The following is a 21,000-nucleotide window of genomic DNA, read 5'->3' on the forward strand; positions in this document are numbered from 1 at the left end:
TGAGCTAGAACAACAGGCTAGGTGGGATTTGAAACACTATTTACATGACCTTAATTAAAACCTTGTTTTCATTCAATGGAAATAAGATTTGTGTCTAAGGTTTTACAGCTTTTCTTTTATAATTTTTGCTTTGCTGTTGGGGATTGAACTCCAGGGCCTTTCCAATGAGCTATATCCCTAGCCCTTGTTTTTATTTTGAGAGGCTTAGATAAGTCAGTACATTGCCAAGGCTGAGCTTGAATTTTTTGCCCTCTTGCCTCAGCTTTCTAGAGTTCTGGGATTATAGACATACCAGTTACATCTTGTTATTTTATTGCTTCATGAAGTACATCTACATCAAGATCTTACGTCAGCAAGGTGAACGACGCAGGGTGCTGAGATGTTCACCGCCTCTCATCAGATTCTTTGGTGATAGAACCAAGCCAAACAAGAACTGCCTGGTCTGTCTGCCCCCATGTCCATACTTAGGTACTATTCAGATAAATGCTCGATATGTGTCCTTTGTCTCCTCTTATCCCACAGAACTTCTTCCGTTCAGTGTGCACAGAGTCTATCCCCTCTCAAAATGCCTGTCTCACAGCTAGCATTTTGAAATCCAGTCATCAGTGTCCCAAGGCCTTCTGAGGCAGTGACCCCTTTCTCCAGCATGCGCTCACCCGTGTAGCTCCCCTGGAACACATAAGCATTGCTTCTTCCTAACAAGTTGCTTTCTGCTTTTCCCCTTGCCTTGCACTGACCTGTGTATACCTCTCGGAATACCTCTGCACTCACGTTAGGAGACTGCAATGCCGCGTGGAAATCGTTACCTGGTGGTGATGACTCTTCGAGCTGCAGATCTATTGCAGAGGTTGCTGTTAAATTTGCATCTGTGTTCTAGTGAGCAGACTAGAAGGGAAATTGGAATTAATACCTTATACTCTTGGTTGTGAGGTATAATGGTTCAGAAAACAGCTGTTCTCTGGCCATTTGATTTATTAGGTCTACACAGTGTGAGAAAATGAAAATTCCTCATTACTTCCCATATTTTCCTCACTTCAACCTTCTCCTTATTTCAAGACCTATTTGAGGGTTTAGTTTGTGAGACAGAGTCAAGTACTGCAAATAGGCTGAGAAATAGGGGTGCATATTGCCTGGTGAAGCTTGGTGGTCTCCATCAAAGCCTGCAGATGGGAGGAGGAGTGAGATCCCAGTCTTTCTGCTGAGTGTGGGACAGTGAGTTATACCCTGCTCACTTGCATGATGCCTTCGGGGGGAGACTGATACTGAAACTCTTTAACTTCAGGCCCAGCACTCTCCATGCACAATTAGTCCACTCTGCTCTGAGATGCCTCAGTTCACCAGCAGGGTGTACCAGCTCCAAGATTATAATTTCCAGAATAAAGATTAAACTTCAGCCCTTTGTGTACGCATGTACCGGGCCTATACTGATGGAGCCCTTCATCGTGTGAGCCCATGGTGCCGCGAATAGCACCGGCAACCAACCGTGGAGGATGTTGCTATGGAAGTGCTTCAGGGCGCGTGCAGAGTTGTAGAATAAATCCTTTCACAAAGGTGATTAGCAAAGGGTTAATAAACATGGGATTAGCAAAGGAAAATACTGTTCCCATACCTGTGTTCTTAAGCTACACAGAAGGCATACATTCTTAAGCACTTTAACTCAATTTTTGTATAAGAACAAAATCACGGATAATGCACGGCAAAGATTGTAAGTGTACACGTTGGTGAGTTTTGATAAATGTATAATCGATACCAGTGATTTAGGAAGATAAGAAATACATTTATCACCCCATGCTTCCTTCCATTTGGTCTTCATCTCTCATAGGCGATCTTTGTTCTGATTTCTGTCACCATAGATGAATTTCATCTGTTCTTGAGCTTCATAAAAATTAAATCATCTATGAACATCTTTGAGGGGTCTGAATTCTTTAATCCAATATAATGTTTTTGAGATTTTATCCACATTGTTGCATATATTAAGAGCCCATTTAAAAAAAAAATCACAAAGTAATACTAAGTTGTATGAACATACCATAATTGATTAAACTATTTTTCCAATAATAGGCATATGAATTATTTCCAATTTTGGACTGCTATAAGCAATCCTGCCAGGCACACATTGAGCGTGTGTGTTTTTTGGTTTTTCTTTTTTTCTTTTTTTTCTAGGTAATAGATTATACTGCCAACAGTCATTCATCATACTGTTTTATTATTCTATAAACTCTTACTGTTCTGTTAGATCTATAGAATTTGTAGTAGCATCCCTCTTTCATTCTTAATATTACCAATTTATATTTTCCCTTGATCACTTTTGCTATAGCTTTATATATTTTATTCATCTTTTCGCAGAACCAGTTTGCCTTTTAAATTTTTTCTTTATTTGTATTAGGATTAAATCAGAGCAGCAGAACCGCCAGAAGGGGTGTAAGTATATTAAGGATTTGTTAAAGGGATTTGGCCTGCCCTGGTTGTAGAGCTGGTTTGACAGTTTCTGGAAGGCTGTTTTCTTTGTGCCTGATGGGGGGCTTGACATCCACAGGGCGGGAAGCCAGGAAGGAAAGATAACTGTTACGTGGAGGAGAATAAGAATATGTTGGAACACACAAGCATGAACAGGAGTCTGGGATGCCCGTGTCAGTTTATTTTAAGAGTTGTGTTTTGTCTTTGCTCGCATCCTGTGGGCGTGCGTGTTGACAGAAGCTAGGACCCTCTGTCTCAAAATGAAAGCGACATGGGGGGAAGCCCCTTGCTACTACTTCATCTGTCAGACACTGTAAGACTGACCAAGGGACTTTCTGGATAGAAGCTGACATATTTTCTCCAAAAGCCCAGATGTAAAATGTTTTAGTTTTGTGAACTGTGCCAGCCGTGAACTTGGTTGCAGCTCCTGAACTCTGCCATTTTAATGCAGAAGCAACCACAAGGTACGAATGGATTGAATGGTTGTGTTCCAATAAAACTTTATGTCCCGAAACAGGCAGAGGGTCATTGGATTTGACTGTGGGCTTTAAATTTACAGTCCTCCCTTGTAGATTGTAATATACTTTCTTACCTTACCAGTTTGCTTTCTACATGGTTTCACTTTCCACAGTTTCAGTGATCCAGGGTCACTTGTGATCTAGAATTATTAAATAAGAAGTTCCAGGAATAAGTCTTAATTTTGAAATTGTGTGCTTTTCATCATCAGATGGTAAAACATCGCAGCATCCCTCCTAAGTATGAGTCATCCCTGCATGGTGTATTCATTCTGTACGTGCTGCCTGCCAGTTGTCCACTTAGTAACTGTCTATGAGAGTGACTCTCGGCATATCATGGTGCTGTGTCCCAGTAACTCTTACTTTACTTAATATGGCCCGCAAGTGCAGAAGTACGGACGCCGGCCATCCACACGGGCCAGCGAGAAGATGCAAAGTCTTGGTGTTAAATGAAGAGGTGAAAGTTCTTCATTTAAGGGGGAAAAAGTGTGTGCTGAGATTGTAAAAACAGACCTTCTACAGCTTTTACCACTTTAACAAATTTTATTTTATATTGTTACAAGTTTTCTGTTTTTAATCTCTTATCATGCCTAATTTATAAATGAAACTTTATTGTAAAAATATGTATGTATGTATGTATGTATCTATCTATCTATCTATCTATCCCTGGTTTCAGGTACCTCTCTGGAGTCTTAGATTGTATCCCTTGGAGATAATAGGGAATGACTTTTTAGCAAACTTCATGTTTAATACATATCCACGCACCATCCTTTGTATTGTTCCTACATGTTACTTACACGAATTTCTTAAATGTCACTACACCATATTATATTTTTTTACATTAAGTGGTCAGTTACCTGCTAAAGAAATGAGCACAAGAAAAACCTACGCTCTTTGTATTTACTCACATATTAACTTTTCTGTGCAGTCCCTTCCTTTCTGGAGTTCACATTTCCATCTGATGTCATTTCCTTTGCAACCAGGAGAGTTTTGTTTTGTTTTTTAATTAATTTTTACCAAACAGGTTTTCTGGTGGTAGATTGTATATTTATCTGAAATTGGCTTTTTAAAAACCAGCATTTTTCAAAGACATAGATAAGGAAGTAAGAGCTGACAATAAGTTTTCTGTCAGCACTTAAAAAATGCTGTTGCTTTGTTTTCCAGCCTCCATGCTTTTCTGATGAGAAGTTGGATGACATATCTGTCTTTGTTTTCTTTTATGTAACATGTCTTGTTTTTCTCTGGCTGCTTTCAGCCTTTTATCCTTGGCTTTTAGCAGTGTGGCTATTACAAGTGTGTTGCTTTTATATTTATGTGGTTCCCTGAATTATTGGCTCTGAACTTAATTTTAAAAAATATTGTAGAGTTGTTGGCCATTATTATTACTTTTTTTTATTTTAGGGAAGGGTCTACAGGGTGTTCAGGGTCTCACTACTAGATTGGACTCATGGTGATCTACCTGTTTACAGCCTCCCAAGTGCTGAGATTACAGTCGTGTGCCACTACGCCCAGTCTCAGTTGCTGTCTCAGCGCACTCCCTGGGCGGGCCCAGCACGGGAGGCCTGGGGATGGAACCTGCAGCCCCTGCGCCTGCTTGCAGGCACTTTTAATCTGCTGAGCTAGTCGCCTGCCCTTGTTGGCCATTATTGCTTCAGGTACTTTTTCTTTCTTTTTTGGTTCTAGTATTTTTTTCTTTCCTACTTCTTGGCATCCATCCCAGAGTTGCCTACATGATATTTTCCTACAGGTTTCTAAGGCTTTTATTTTCCTCAGTCTATAGTATTTTCCTCAGATCAGGTATTGCCAATTTTTTTTTCCAAGTTCACCAATCTTTTTTTTCCTGTCATCTGCAGACAGCTTTCCTATTCTGTGATTTTTCCACTAGTCTTTTTCGTGAATGTCCATTTATTTGCTGAGGATTCTTTTATTCACTAATGATTATTTTTCTTGTATCTTCAACCTTATTAATATCTATTTTATATTCTTTTTCTGTTCTTCAGCATTCACATCATCTTGAGATGATTTGCTCACTGTTTTTCTTGACTTTGGCTTGTGTTTTGCTTCTCCATCTGTCTGGTAGCTCTTCGTGGTATACTGGATATTACATTATGCTGTAGAGCACCTGGGATCTGTTATTTTTCCCCAAAGAGCATTATTTTTTTGTCACAGTATGCAGTTAAATTACTTTTCACCATGAACTTAGGAGTATAGGTTTTGTGGTTTGTAGAGTATGTTTGTTTCAGCGCGCGCACACACACACACACACACACACACACACCCCAATCTGTGGCTGTCTTGAAGTTCTGGGCCTAGTGTGAGACCTTTCTTAAACTTCATGGCAGACTAAAATGGTAATAAAACTCATCTAACTTTGTGGACTTCCAAGTCTTCTTCCTGTACAGTGCTCAGCAGTTTAAATATCTTGACCAGCTTTAGGGCTTCCCTGGAGTCTCTCCCACAAATGTTTAGATATGGGGTCACTCAAGAAATATAACATAGTTTATATGCAGATTTGGGGGCTCCCCTTTTCTGACTACTTCTCTTTAGAAATAGCCTACCTTAATTTCTTAGAACAAGCAAAACAAACTTCATCCTATGGTATTAAAGCCATTGGAACTGTGGCCTTGCAGTTGTCCTTTAGTCTTCTGCCACCAGTCAAATGGGGGAGTTGCTCCAGGGCACAGGTCAGTGAATGTGAATCTGGTCTGGGCAGACATGGTTCTCCTTCCCCAAGGCCCAGATCCCTTCTCTTTTCTTCTTTCTTTTCCTTCTCCTTCAGTATCTTATTGTACCCATGGAAAGTATTCCTGTGCCAACTTCAGCGTGTAGCAATTCAACCTTGTTCTTAGATATCATAGCCACCGTTTCCAGGTTGTCAAGAAACGTTTTTAGTGGGCATCCCACTCCCCACCCTCATGCTGTAGCTGGAGGGTGAGCCAGTTACTGGTTTATTTTGCATACTGGCATGGTAGACTGGGGCCCTAGATAGTAATCTGCTATCCTCGGCTCTCACTGTCCCAGATCTAACTCAACAGCCCAATGCTACCCTAGGAAGAGCTGCTTCTCCAAAGAAATTCCTTGGCAGGTGAAAATCTTAGAGTCTCTCTCCTTCCTTCCTTCCTTCTTGTCTGTCTGTCTTTTTCTTTTTCTTTACTTTTTTTTTTTTCAAAACCAGGGATTGAACTCAGGCCCTTGAGCTTGCCATGCAAGTGCCTATCTTCCTGGCCCCTTGGAGTTTCATACTCCAAACAAGAAACTGACTCACGTGAGCACTAGCTCTCTCTTTTGAGTCAATAGCATTCCAGTGTTACAAGAATGCTTACAATACCTAGGAATTTGGATGTTACTCTCATAACTTTACAAGCAGAATAGTGGGGTCCAGATTTAAATGGTCTTAATAAGGAGCGTGTTTCTTTTCTACTTGAAGGAGCACCTGCTAAAGCCTAGGAGAGATGGTGAAAGACAGATATCCCAGGCTGAGAACGTTGTCCTGGCGTGTGTGTTTTAAGCAGGCAGGCATGGCCTGTGTCTTCAAGCCAGAAGCATGTCAGTTTCATGCAACTCTAGCTAAGGCACTTGAGACCTAGACATTAAATAGCTCCCAGTCTTCAAACTTGTACCCAAAGGCTCTCAGTTCTCGTAAGTGTTCGCAGCATTCTGGTCCTTTCTACTTTTCTAATACCTGAAACTTCCTATCAAAATGTCATCTCTGTTCTCAACTCTATTAAATTTATTTTTGTTTATTACAAGCAAAAGACTACAACCAAGCAATCAAAAGAAAATGAAAAGCACTAGTGAGAGAGTGAAAACAAAACTTCCTTTTAAGGATGAGTGAAAGCACTAATCTTCTTGAAGATGTCTGGGAGACAAGTTCAAATCCCTGGCTTTTGCCAAGACCTGTGACACAAAGCAGAGCCCTTTGTGTGACCTGAACACACACCTATTTTTAACAGTTTCTATCATCAACATGGCCTAACTCTATAGCCAGCCCTACACTGTGGCAGGGTGCCAGTCCCTGGCCCGCAGCACATATATATGTCCTGGACAGTCACTGATTCAGTCACACAAGATCATGAACTTTTAGTGCTACTTTTCGTGACTCACTTGTGTGGTGCTCCACTGTGGCCTGCATACGCGACAACCCAAAGCTCCTTCTGCCCTCTGCACCTACCACACACAGTCAAATCGAAAACAGTGTCTCAGACATGACGTGGCTTGTGCGAGTTGGTGAGTAAAATAGCAGTATCGACGTTAGTTTCCACCTGTGTGTGCACGCCTATGGAGACAGGCTTTTATTGCTACTAAACAGATGTGTGAAATCCTCTTGTTTATTAGGATTGAGCAACCGCTTTCCTTGAACCAGCTATTGATGCATTAGTTTCACAAAAACAAGGTCAAAAAGCCCACTAGTTTTATATGTATATCCTCCTCCTTTTTAAGCATCACAATAAAAATGTAAAAAATTTGTTATTTACATACATTAGCCATATTTTATATTTTATGTATAGCCTAAGACAATTCCTTTTCATTCACTGGGGCCCAGGGGAGCTGATAGGCTGGACACCCGTTCCACATTTCTTTCTTTTCTTCAGTTACATAAAGAAATATAAATATGCACACCCATAGACTATGCTCATATATTTTTCTTTTCTCTTTTTAGTTCTCCTTAAAAATCCAAGCTAGAAACACCTTTGCAAGTTTGGTAAGAATAAGCAGAACCTGTTGTGACCTGTGCTTACCTCAAACCTGCTCTCAGAGGAGAAGGGAGCTGCTGGCTGCGGGGACAAAGCAGGATGCACTCGCTTGCGTGTCAGCTGTGTGTCACTGTTCCCGTGAGATAGCCATGCAGCGCCCCTCTACTGCCTCAAGAAACCTGCATGTGAGAATAGGAGAGTTATGAGAGGCTTTGCTTTATCTTGTTTATTGGAAAAGGAGAATAGTTATAAAATCGCCTTAGGCCCTCAACTTGAGAATATGATGTAGTTTTGCAAGTATGATCCTGAATTTTTAATATTTGCCATCTACTTCCCAGTTAGAATTTTTAAAATCAAAATTGACAGCTGAGGATGTCACAAAATATGTCCATTTACATCTTATTTTTTAAAATATTATGCAGAGAAACATTTTTCCTGAAAACATAATGCCAGTACTTTTTTGTTGTTGAAATATAAAACTGACATTGTTCCAATTTAGTGACTGTTACCCCATTTATTGTAACTATACACATGGATGATACCCTTGTGGAATATTTTATGTTCCTTACGTTGTTAGTAAGAACATTTTTTGTTGAAAACACAGCTATAGCAGCAATTACGTATATGCTCACAGAAAACATCCTTTACATAGAGATGGATTCATGCAGATTCATGCATATAGGACTCTGTTTATCCAAATCATATTACAATTCAGTTCTGTCTTCCATTCCCAGAACTATTTGATATATGTACATGAGTATGTGCCATTGTGGCATTAGATTTTTTTTAAAAAGATGAATCTTTTTCTTTTGTAAATACCGATCATTTTAATGACATTATGTTTCATACCTCACCAAGCTTTGTGATGTAAAACCAACCAGGGATGGCGAGACAGGCCCAAAGAACGTGCCGTGGGTTGATAATCAAGTGCGAGCTTACGTGTGCTGCTCTAGAGTGTTACAGGCAGGCTCACTTTCTCATGTCTTATTTGTGGGGGCTGGTTTGACACAGGGCCTCGCTGTGTAGTTCAGGCTGGCCTTGAACTCGCATTGCTGTTCTGCCTCACCCTCCTGCATACTGGGTGACAGGCGTGTGTCCCCACACCTGGCTCTCAGGATTTTCTCTCTTTCAGCACTCACACTCTGCTTTGGAGGTTGTCCCGGTACTGCATGAGGCTGCACACGAGTGGTGATGGCGTTACTCAGGCCATAGAAGGCCTTGCTGATTCTGTGTTTGTGCATGTGATCGTCACAGCTGAGGTGTTCTGCCTGGTCAGGGATGTAGTCTTCACCCGCATTTTCTGCATTTTCCTCTGCAGAGGTGTAGGGTGATTAATGACTGGTCACTTTCAGGAGCAGCTTGCTTCATAATGACAAAGCAGCTTACATGGTGGCCAGGGAGGGAAGATGGCATTTTATGAAAAAATTGCTCTATTTAGAGATAGTGAAGAGACATTCTTATAGTTTTGTAACTTTAAAGGCCAATTGCTGTGTCATTTTGGAAGTACATTTGCAAAAGAAAAAATAGTCGCCAGTGAGTTTCATTAAAGGAAAAGGCTTAAGAAACTAAGAAAAACATTAGACGTTATTGTTAATCAAAGAAGGGTTAAAACATTCATGATTTTCTCTATAAATCAAACATCACAAACAATGGGGGCTGGGGATTTGGCTTAGTGGTAGAACACTTGCCTAGCAAACCAGGCATCAAAAACAAAAAAATAAACATAGCCTAAAAAAACAGTTCAACCAAAAAAACAAACAAACAAAAAAAAACCCCAAAAACCAGTGGAATCAAAAAGGAAAAAATGGCTCTGACTTTCTTAGTAGTGTAAGATACATTTTGATTCCTGGGCAATTTATATTGAATAAAAACCTTATTCAGCTCTAAAGATTTTTTTTTTGGGGGGGGGACAGGAGTACCTTTTAAGAATGGTCTGCCAAGTTTTAATTCCTTAAAAGTAGCTTTTGTTTTCGTTGTCGTTGCTGCTGGATTTTGCCCTTTTTTCCTCAGCATGTTGTTTTTTTCTATTTAAAGACTAAGTTACTTGGCTGCTGCATCCGACCTGCGCAAGTGTCTGCAGTGTCCTTGTTGTCACCTGAAGTGCTAACTGCGACAGTGGTGTTCTGAGCCTGGAACTCAGGATTCTGTGGGCTGCAGTCCCGGCTTACCTGTCCAGCGATGTCTATTCCTGTTTTGCCTTAGCTAACCTGGCGCCCTCTATTCTCCCCAGCCTCTTACACTTACAGGATTGGTTACCTTCACCTACTGGGGGTAGATTTGCTCCCCTCAAGGGCCAATAAACCTGATTTCTGTCTCCGGCATGACCCCTTCTTCATTGTTGCTTTTTTAATTTTACCATTTATTCTGCCAGTCCCAAACTGTAGCTGCCCATTAGCAGCACCCGAGGGGAGGCAGAGGGCATAGAAAAAGCCAGGCCTGCACCGTCCCTGGGCTATTTCAAGCATCAGGATGTGTGTGGTGCAGGTACATTTTTAAACGCATCCTAAGTAATTTTAAAATGTACAGAGTTAAGAATAGCTAACTTATTCCATGACTTTGGCTGAGTTGCTTAGTCTCTGTGAGCCTCAGCATCTTCTGTCAGATGGGATAATGGCGTTTCCTCTTAGGATCCTCCTGAGGATCAACTGAGAAGACCCACATGCGTAAGTTAGAGCAGGTGCTCGTGGCAGGGTTTAGGCCAGGTTGGCTGCATTACCATTATTCCTGTTCCTCAGTGGACTCATGCTGCTCTTCCTTCCCATCTTTTAGCACCAGTTCCTACTAGTCTGATGGTTACATAAGATATAAACTAAGATGCTACAGCATAGGTACACAAAAATTCACTGTTTGAATGAGACAGGGTGGTTTCTCTTGCACAGGGTCCTGGGTTCCTGTAGGGAGTAGCCCAGGCCAATGCAGCACTCTTGTCTGCACACCACTTGGGGTTCTAGATCCTTTCCTTTTCCTGGGTGATTGCATGCCCATCTTTCAGCCCATGGGAAGATGTGAGCAAGAGAGCAGATATCAGGGCTGTACTGAACCAGGCAGGTGGTCCTGAAAGGAGAGATTGCCTGGAATTTCCTGTCATAGCCCTGAGGTCTGAATTTGTCTAAGGTGTTATTCAGCTGTAAGAGAAGCGGGTCCCATTCACACATCCAAGTGCTCTGATGAGAACCTTGCCCCATGGAATGAAAGGAAATGAGCTCTGGGAGAATGGCAAACAGCCTGCTAGACCCTTGGGCCTGTTGATCCTGCCTGCCTGCCTCAGTCCCTGCAGTCACTTCCTCCTCTTGGGCAGTTAAGATTTCTTCCAGGGCCTTACTCTTTCACTGGGCAGTTAAATACTCTTTCTGGGGAGCAGCTTCTGAAGTACGTTAGAGATTCTTCTTAGGAAGTTACTAAAATCATTGTTAGAAGCTCATTTACTAGAGATACGGCATTGTTGAATGAATCAGTGGTACAGCTTTTGTATTTCTTAGTAGCTACATTGAAATATAATTTCCATTCAGTTCACCCATTGGAAGTGTCTGATGTAAAAGTTGTAGTATATTCTCAAAATTCTATACCCAGAAAGTATTTTCGAATATTTTTATCACCTCAAGATAAACTTGTACTCTTTAGCCAACTCCTCTTTCTTCCTACCTCTCCTCCTTCAACCCTGAGCAAACACCAGTCTACATCCCTTATCTGTAGATTTGCTTATTACGAGCATTTCATATAACTAGAATCACATCTATGAGGCCTTTGTGACTGGCTCTTTCCCCTAGCGTGATGATCCCAAGGTTCATCTGTGCTGTAACACGTTAGCACTCCATGGCTAAATAATGTTCTACTTCACCAGTATACCACATTTGGTCTATCACTGACTGGTAGGCATTTGAGTTATTTCCAACTTTTGACTGTTAGGATAAGCAAAACTAGGCACTATGAACACTTGTGTAACTTTTTATATAAATATTTTTGTTCTTCTATTACAGAAACCAGTGAGTGAAGTTACTGGATCAAATGGAAACTTGATCTTTCGCTTTTTAAGGGACTAGGGCTTCTCCAGAGCTGCTGCATTATTTTGTATTCGTGCTGTCAGTGTTGAGGACCGATTTTCCTGTACCCTTGTCAACACTTGTTATCTGAATTTTTGATTATGGTTTCCTTAGTTGGTGGCAACACCTATTTCATTGTGTTTTGGTTTTGTACTTCTCTGATGACTAGGTATGATAGGCCCTTTAGGTCATGGCAGTGGCCATTTTTATCCCCAGCTGTTTCCTTTCCAGCATTTGTATGTGCTCTTACGTATGTGACAATCACCTTTTCTCTGGCCAGACATTTCTAAGAACAGTGGTTTAGGGTGGGCGTTTGTGTATGTGTGCAAATTGTACATGTGTGACATTCTCACATACTCTGTCTCTTATACTGAGAATCTAGGCCCTAGGTCTTCTTTAATTCTAATTGATGAAAAAAAAATTTAAGGCTTAGAAGTTTAATTAGGCAGATAATCTTGTAAAAAAAATTTGTAACAATAATAATCTCAAGTTATTTGGCTGAATTCTGATTAGAAATTTTTATGGCATTGAAACTACTTGGGATTGTATTTTCATGTGATTTTCTTTTTGCCTTCTATGATATCCATAGCATTTATACATGGGCAATACAGTAGCTCTGAGTGTCTATTCAAGTCCATGAAGCCGTTAGCAGTGCTTTTCAGAGAGGAGAAAGAATTGATCACTCTTCAGAATATGAATGTGGTAGTTTGTCTTTTTACACCTGGAAATAGTAGTCTTGACTTGGAAGGCATGTCCTGGGTTGAACATTCACAGTGCTTTGCACAGAGAAGATGCTCAATGAATTTTGTTTTGTTAATGAGCAAGGAAGTCACTTCATCTCATTAGGCTGCAGCTTTACCAATCAAGAGTCAAAGAAGAGAGGGTTGACAAGTGGGTTTCAGAAGTTTCTTTAGCTCTGAAATTCTTCAATGCAATGGTGATTACATTTCCAGCTTTTAGGTTAAAACAAAACAAGAACAGGACAATATAAACAAGCTTATTCAGAGTACCTAGTGGAACCACCCTAATTTGAAATCTGAAATGCTCCCAAATGAGAAACATTTTCAGAGCTAATAATAGGATGCTCAAAATTTTCAGATTTGGGGCTGTTTTGGCTTCTGGACATTCTGACTGTGAATGTTTATCCAGGAAAGCCTGCAAACATTCTAAAAGCTGAAAAACTCTGAATTCAAAAACACTTCTGGTCCCAGCCATTTTGACTACAGGACATTCAGCCGTTATGTCCGAGGCTTGCCCCTCAGCGGTATCTTGACTTCCCAGCTCCTTTGTTGAGAAACAGCTCCTCTTTCTGGGGCACTCTCTGCTTGGAATATATGTACATGATTCAGTTATAGAAATTAAATCACTTTTTTTCATCATGCAAATGTAAAACAGCCTCAAATGCATGTTTGCCAAGCTGAAAATTACTGGTGAGGTCATTTTTAATGGAAGACTGTATTTCACCGTGGCTTACTCTGTCCAATTTCTTGCCGTTGGGCCCCGCAGCCAAGCCGACTGACGGAGGTGCTAGCGAGGGCCAGGGCTCCAGACTGAGATGGAGACTGAGTCAGTTTCTGGCCGCGGCTGAGCCGTGCAGCTGGGGTGGCGCACATGAGCACTCTTTGCTGAGCCATCTGATAAGCGTGGCCCGTGTTCATATCAGGTGTGCCGGTAGAAAGGCTGCCTTGTCCTCCACACAAAACAGAATTGCTGGGGACCCTTTATCTTTGGAGAGGAAATCTGTGCAGGGTGGCATTGGGCTGAATGGAGGCCTTGCTCAGCCAGATAGTTATCCTGACTGTTGGCAGTGAGCTGGATGAGAAGATTAAACTCAGTTTCCTGAAACTTCCCAGGGAAGAGATTGGTCATGATTTTTGAAGTTTGAGAGAGGTTTTCTGAACTCAGTTTTTAACCCCTCTTTCTCCTCACTTTATAATAACCACGGAAGGAGAATCAGACCCCCTCAATCAAATGCCTGCTTGGTTCCAGATAAAGTCACCTGCACCATGTTCTTCAAGTTTTTTAAAAGAAGTACCATCTCCAACACTTGTCATCTCTATGTTAATCAAGGTGCAGAAGAGTGGTAGAGGGGCTCCTTTCAGTTAGAAAACTTTCACTCTGAGTGTTTCTGTGTGGGGGCTCCCTGGTAACCAACGCTGTCTGTCCTCTCCTCTCACCTGTTCTTTCATTTCTCATCCCCACTTTGTCATGGTCACCCAGGTCATACCTCTCCCAGCCTCAGAAAGGGCTCTTCTCCCTCTGCTACCCTTCCTGCTCTTTGTCCTCTTGTCTATCCTGGTCCCCTTGACTGTGTGTTATTATTGCCCATGAGTAGGATCTTGGGCTCTTGATTGCTTTGTTACATTGTTTATTCCTTTGAGGAAAAAACCTGTGGTGGCCTTAACAGCCCTGAGTCCTTCCCTCCAGGAGCTGAGGGGAGCCTGCCTCACTTCTCTGTGTGGTCCCCAACTCCCACCCGTTATCAGCTTCTGCAGGGCACAGACCCAACTCTCAAGAACCTAGAGGTCAGCAGGCAGCCTGTTCCTAGTGACTGAGCTAAGACACGAGTATAAAGACCTATATGGTACCTAAAGGCTTTGTGCCTATTGCTTTTTGGTGTGTATTTAAAATGCTGCTGCCTCCCTACAGACACCTCTCTCTCTTGATTTAGGCACATCTGTGTGGACTGTTAGGGAAGACCTTGGCCCAGAACCTGACGGGAACATCCCATTCTTGTGTGTTCAGCCTTAGCAGTGTGACTCATCCTAAACTGAAGCATTTTTGATGGCAGGAAAAATGTTCTCTTAAACCCAAAGTTGAGCGCATTCTCCCCTGTGGGTACTGGTGAAAACAGCAGTGTGTTCATATCTACATAAACTACCTTTTGTGTTGATACCTTGTTGACAGTTCTGTAAGGTCAGTGTAGTGGTGAAGTTATAGGTGAAAGATGTTGCAGTCTAGGCTGGTTTTGAGGGTGACGGATGAAATGAAATCCTAAATAGTAGTAAGAGCTGAGCTCCTTGGATATATCAGGACCCCCCCACACACATACACACATACAGTTTGGACAGATTGACAGGGCACAAGAATTAGGGTAAATCTGTCCCCTTCTTTTGAAAGGCCCTTGTATATACAGTCAGCACAATCTTCTCTGGAAAGCTGTAATGTTAATGTTTTCTGACCTGAAATAATTTCTTAACCAAACAGAGATGGGGGAAGCTGGCTTCTGAAAGTTGCATGTGCTGTGCAGAGACAGAGGGTCTTGTGCGGGCTGGTCCTGTCAGACTGCGGTATCAGGTCTGTCCTATGCAGAGGCTGGGACTGCTTGTTAGCCCTGGTCCCAGATACCTCCTGCCTCACAGCTCAGAGCACCATCAAGTGAAAGCCTTTGAAAGCTTGGAATCCCATTGTCCATTGAGCACTATCTCTATGAGTCTAAGTCTTGGAGAAGAAGTTCACCTATAAGGTAATAGAATTGTGGAGTGATGGATTAGCCAGCAGGTTCCCAGAGAGGAATAGTGAAAACCCTGGCCTCACAGGAGTCTCTGCTCCACGTAGATGTCCCCATACCCAGGAGTCAGGTGGGGGTGGGGGTGGGGGTGGTAGCAGAAACAGGTGTGTCCCTGTAAACAGCACTTGCATAATGCCTGGTGACCTAGCAAGAAGGTGATATGGGGAAACTCTTCACCTGCCAGATATGCGTACAAGTTCGTATTCTCTAAAATCAAAGAATAAATTCTAGGAACAACAATGGTTAAGAGCAGAGTGTATTTATTGGGAAAGCAAGCTTCTGTCTGAAAGAGACAGAAGGGGTCCCGAGTGGGTTGCCAGGGACCCTATCTTTTCAAGGAATTTTGATAAGCAAAATCAAGAGGTGAGGCGGGTCCAAGGTGGGGAGACCTGGGAAATCACAAGATGAGCATGAGGTGGAACAAAGTTATGGTCAACCAATAAGATTCCAAACATGATTGCTCAGGTAATATTGATTAAATGGGGATCAAATGGAGAACCCATAACAAGCAGGTGTGAAACAGAACAGGGCTTTTCCTAGAGAGTGTGGCTGTTTATCCCTAGGAGGAATGTGTGGGTTTCTTTATTTTATCTTTTGTCTTGAGGTCTGGCCCTCCACAGCTATGTCTGCATTTCTCTACAGTTGCAATGTATCACACTCTACACTGGCTCCTTGGAGGGCCTAGCCCTGTTTACAATATTTCTGCCTAATGTAGTGGTCTACAACGAAGGTACGACTTTTTTCTAGGTTCCTTATGTCCTATGGGGTAAAGATGGACAAATACAAAGAAAATGGGTTGCTAACTGCGGCAGAGAGACACATGAGCAAGAGCCCAGGGAAGACCAGAGGAGGGCAAGGCCGAATGCTGACTGAACCCTGACTCCCTGTGGGAAAGGAGGACTACAGACTCTGTCCACAGGGAGGTCAATGCCTGGTTGAGTTATAAATACTAGGAGAGGGTTTTAAGTAGTGGGAGGAAAGGTGGGAGGAGGGAGAGGCTGAGGAGAATGCATGTAGGGGTCTGTAAAGATAGTCATTTGGGCAGCTCTTCATAGTCATGAGGAGGCTGCCATGCTTTGGGAGTCTGTTTAGCAGACTTAGTCTATGCCTGTCTCTGCAAGTCAAGTTTTGTTAGAACACAGCGCACCCATTCCTTCATACGTTTCCATTTTTACTGTAGCCAGGTTAAGTAGTGATGACAGAGACTGACCCACAGAACCAAAAGTATTTACTGTCTTGTCCATTATAGAACAGTTTGTCAGCCTTTGGGAAAACAGGTTTTTGTTCCTTGAAATTCTGAATGAAGCTCTCAGGGGCAGCAAGCATTAGTTCATAGCAGTACATTCCGTTCACCTCCCTCCCACGTGTGTCCCCTTCAGCCCATCTCTACCACTCCCCTAGATTGGTGGCCTCTGGCTTCTGAATATTCTAGTAGCAGAATATGTAGTACAGAGAGTAAAGCATTTACCTCTGTAGATGTCCTCTAAAATGTCCCACTACCCCAACTCCAGCTGCAGCAATTTTGCCTTAGTTCTCAGAACCTCTGCTGCTACTCACCGGTTTGGTATGCGTTGCTCAGGAAAGTTGGGATTAGACAGTAAGAAGATTCGCAGTACTGGGGGCACACACTGTTCTAAGGCAGTCTGTATATGTGACTTCTGAAGTTGTCACCTGACATAATGGGAGCAAAGGAGCTGCAAGGTGAACTGGTAACTAACTCAGCACTGCATACATCTCAGAAACTCAGAGAATTTGTCAGAGACATGTCTTTGCTGGACCAGACTTTACCCTAGTATGCTCTTAGGGAAAGATCAGAATCTTTGCAGTGGTGACCCCCGCCTTTTCTTTATGGACTCTGCCTGCCTCTTAACACCTCATTCATCCATTCCAGCCAGTGTGGGCCCCTGGGTTTACATTGATCTTAGTTCTTAAATGACATCTTTTGGTTGCCTGGCTGGCTGGTTCATCCCTGCTTCACATTCATGACCCAGATAATGGGGGTTTAGATGCCAGGAGGCCTTCTTTGACTCTTAGAGACCAAGTTGTGTGTCCTTCCCTGGTCCAGGCCCAAATCATGTCTGTTACACCATTGTTCACTTGTGCGTGTGGCTGCTGCTTGTGAAGAGTTAAGCTTCTTGAAGACAGTCTTTTTAACTTTGACTCTGTAGTTAGCAGGTATCCACTTAAACTAGTTAATATTTGGATTTTTGGTAAGGAAATATTTAACAAAATACAGATCCCATCAGGAAAATCTTAATCAGATCTGTAAGAAGTCAGATGTCATAGAAGCAGAGTAGGAGTCCTCAGGGCGGCACAGCTGTGGCCTGTGGCTGTCTCATCCTCTGCGCTCCAGCGTCGTCCTTCTTTTCCCTTCTTGAGCTCATGCACATATCTTCATGAAGTCTGTCCATGAGCTCCGTTTACAGCTAATGCTAGAATGGACCTGCCTGCCTGAGGGGTCCGCCTAGTCTCAGAACTGTACTTACTGCTCCCTGCTTATTTGCTTTCTCTGTTTCTTCATTGTAAATCTCCAAGCAAAGCACTCCATTTGCCCTAGCAACCCCCTTGCACTGGGCTCTGGCTGTCCTGTTTGTGGGCTGTGCTTGGTCAGGTCCTCACTATAGACCAGTCAGACACGTTTGGAGCGGCTCCATGGACCCACGACCTGTCTGCCAAAATTAGGCCTCTGTTTTGGTTTCTTCCTGCCTCTCTGCTTATAAGGACGTTAGGCTTGTATTTCACGGACCTCATGGTATCCTTTGTTTCCATTCCTTTCAGATATCATTAATGGAGCTCAAGAAAAATGTGTATTGCCTCCTATGGATGGCTACCCCCACTGCGAGGGGAAAATCAAGGTAAGGTGGAAGGAAGCAACACCTTTTCATTCCCATCATCCTCGATCTTTCTGCTTCCCAGTGGTACACGTGGGTGAATAAGCCCTTGAACCAATCCTTGGAGGGTTCCCCTATCCTGTCAGTTCTGTACTGTGGCTGTGAGGACCCTTGTCTGGTTATACCTGTTCCATGGGTCAGTCAACAGTGGCTGTTACTGGTCATACTGGAGGGACACAGGCCACTTCACACAACGGCTGGGTCTTAGAAACTGCCTTTCTTTTTCTTCCCCAGCCTCCAGTGGGTAATCCTTCAAGGTCCAGTGACAAGGGGCTGCTGTTATTTAGAGCCCATCTTATCTCTTCCCCAGGCCCTTGCTTATTTAAATGAGATTGTCGTTTAAATGACTCATAAGCATTTCTAGTTTAGTACCCAGAGACACTTGACAATTCTTTCACTTTTGTGTGTGTGTGTGTGTGTGTGTGTGGGATTGAACCCAGGGCCTCAGGTGTGTTAGGCCTGGTGCCCTCCACTCACCTGCAGTCCAACATTAGAAAAACATGAAATTCTATTTGTGTGGTTTGCCCTTGAGACTGCCACTTGCTCAGGAGCATTTAGACAAAAATTTCAGCTCAGGTGTGCAGTTAGGATGGTTTCCCAACCTTGGAAACACGACTTGGCCTTATTTTGGGGGTGCATGCAAATGCTCACTCATGCTCAGGGCCACTCGGACCCTCCTCTCCACATTCTGCATCTTGCGCTGTGCCGTGTCTCCTGGATCTGTGTGCCCAGAGGATGGTTCCCTGTGATGGCCCATCGGCACTTCGTCTTGAAGCTTTTCTAGCCTTTGCCTGTCTGGCCCTTCTTTCCTCGCTGCACCTCCGTTTGGGCCCAGCCCACGCGGTGTGTGTTTGCAGATCCTGTGGGAGCTAGGCAGCGGGTCATCTTGACCTCAGCTCAGCCGTCCTTCTGTCCCATCTCCAGTCCGAAGCTCGAGCTGTCCTCCCCGCCCTTACCCATCCTACCCTCCAGGTCGGTGTCAGCGTCACGGGCAGGGATACCAGCAACAGGCTTCTCAGACGTGTTCTCTGCTCTTGTCCGTTTCAGTGGATGAAAGATATGTGGCGTTCCGATCCCTGCTACGCTGACTATGGAGTGGATGGGTCCACCTGCTCTTTTTTTATTTACCTCAGTGAGGTGAGTAGCTTCCTGTGGTTCCGGGGGGTGCACGTGTGTGGTGTTAACTGTTTAGAAGCTCGGCCCAAGTTTTGAAAGCTTAAAAACGTGCTGTTTTTATATGAAAAGTTCCATGGTTCCCGTCTTAAATATTCTTCCTCCCTCCCCAGGAAGATCTTTTTTTTTTTTTTTAATCTTGAAGAAGAAACAGGCTGTTTATCTTTTATTTTAGCCTCCAGTTTTTGGGGTCTTTTGGTGGAACTGGGGATTGAACTCAGACCCTTGCTCTTGCCCAGGAAGCGCTTATTCTATTGAGCCATCTCCCCAGCCTTTAGCCTCCAGTTTTTGGATTGTGGCAAGATACACATCGTTTGAGATTTGCCATCTTATCCATTGTTGAGAGCTGCTCTTTGGCATTGAGTAGTCACATGGTTGTGCAGCTGTCAGCATCATCCACTTCTCAGTTCTTTTCATCTTGTAAAACTGAAACTCTGTAATCATGAACACTAATTCCCCATTGCCCTGTCCCACACTATTCTATTTTCTGTCTCTGTTAATTTGACGAATCCACCTCCTATAAGTGCGGTCATTCGATTTTTCGTTTTGCATCTGGCTCATTCATTTCACTTAGCACAGCATCATCAAGGTTCACCCAAGGGGTGGCTTGCATGTGTTAGAGCATCCATTTGAGGCTGGGTATTGTTGGATCCTGTGTCTCTGCCACAGTGTCCCTGTGTGGCTGTCGGTGGACCCTTGGCTTGTGTCTCCCTTTGGCCATCGTGAATAATGCTGCCGTGAACTTGGGCATATGGATACTTGTTAGGAGACCTTGCTTTGGGGTGTGCATCTGGGAGTAGGATCCTATGGTGATTATGTGCATGAATTTTTACAGAACTGCCGGGCTGCTTTCTATGAAAGCTGCTTAATGGGTGCTGGTTTGGTTTTGCATTTCCTTAATGATTGAGGACTGCGTTTCTTGGCCTGTATTCGTTGTTGGCCCAGTAGCTCTTCACCTCTGGGCTAAGTTAGTTACCTCTGCCTGCCTTTTTGTTTCTCTTACCTGAGCTTCATTTTTGTTTGTGCCATTGAACTTACACAGTGGCTTTGTTATAAGGACTGCAGAGTGCAGACTCCGCTGTGAGCCTCAGTCATCTCCATTTCACCTTCAGGAAAGGTGAGGGCATGGAAGAGAGACAGATTTTATCCTGCTGCAGGGGAAGAACCACAACCTGTAGGCTGTCCCTTGTCCCCTCAAGGAAGAAGGGGGAGCCTGAGGGCCTGATGGAACTCATGCCTGGGAGGGCTCTCTGCGGCAGGTTCACTGTGATTCTGTGGTACTTGTGTGCTGCTGTTGCTGCTGTTGCTGCTGTTTGACCCATAATAACAGCTCCCTGGCAGTGCCATGGAGGATGCTTCTATTTCTGGAGGCTAAATTAAATGCCTTTGCCATAGTTTTGCCTGTGGGCTTCAGTTTCCTCTCTTTCTGTGCTACAAGAGGTTGGACAGCTTCTTTTGGTGGGGGATGGAAGCCAAGCCAATATTTTGTAATAGGAATTATGGCCAGAACAGAGGGGGTTTGTCCTCACCAAGTATCATCCTCTAGCTTTCCTGGCCACATTTGAGCCAGGCTCCGCTCCCCTCCCACTGGAGATGAAACCCAGGGCTTTACAGATGCTCCTTTACCATTGAGCTGAACTTTTAGCTCCATAGACTTTTGTTGTTGACAAAACTTTTGCATGGCCATCACAAGACTCTTAAAGCAAGTGAGAGTTAAAG

The 21,000-nt window shown here is 43.3% G+C and overlaps 1 protein-coding gene across 4 annotated transcripts in view; it reads left to right on the forward strand.

Annotated features, from left to right (window-relative positions):
• Mgat5 (mannosyl (alpha-1,6-)-glycoprotein beta-1,6-N-acetyl-glucosaminyltransferase) overlaps positions 1-21,000 on the forward strand; it is a 354,646-nt gene that overhangs the window by 181,107 nt on the left and 152,539 nt on the right. For all 4 annotated transcript variants that reach the window (XM_004626373.2, XM_023709791.1, XM_023709789.1 and 1 more), the window contains exons 4-5: positions 17,996-18,072; positions 19,156-19,245. In XM_004626373.2, the coding sequence (XP_004626430.1) occupies positions 17,996-18,072; positions 19,156-19,245 (167 nt within the window). The remainder of the gene's footprint in view (positions 1-17,995; positions 18,073-19,155; positions 19,246-21,000) is intronic.

The sequence above is a fragment of the Octodon degus genome, unplaced genomic scaffold (assembly GCF_000260255.1).
Source record: "Octodon degus isolate 3935 unplaced genomic scaffold, OctDeg1.0 scaffold00014, whole genome shotgun sequence".
Taxonomy (NCBI): Eukaryota; Metazoa; Chordata; class Mammalia; order Rodentia; family Octodontidae; genus Octodon; species Octodon degus.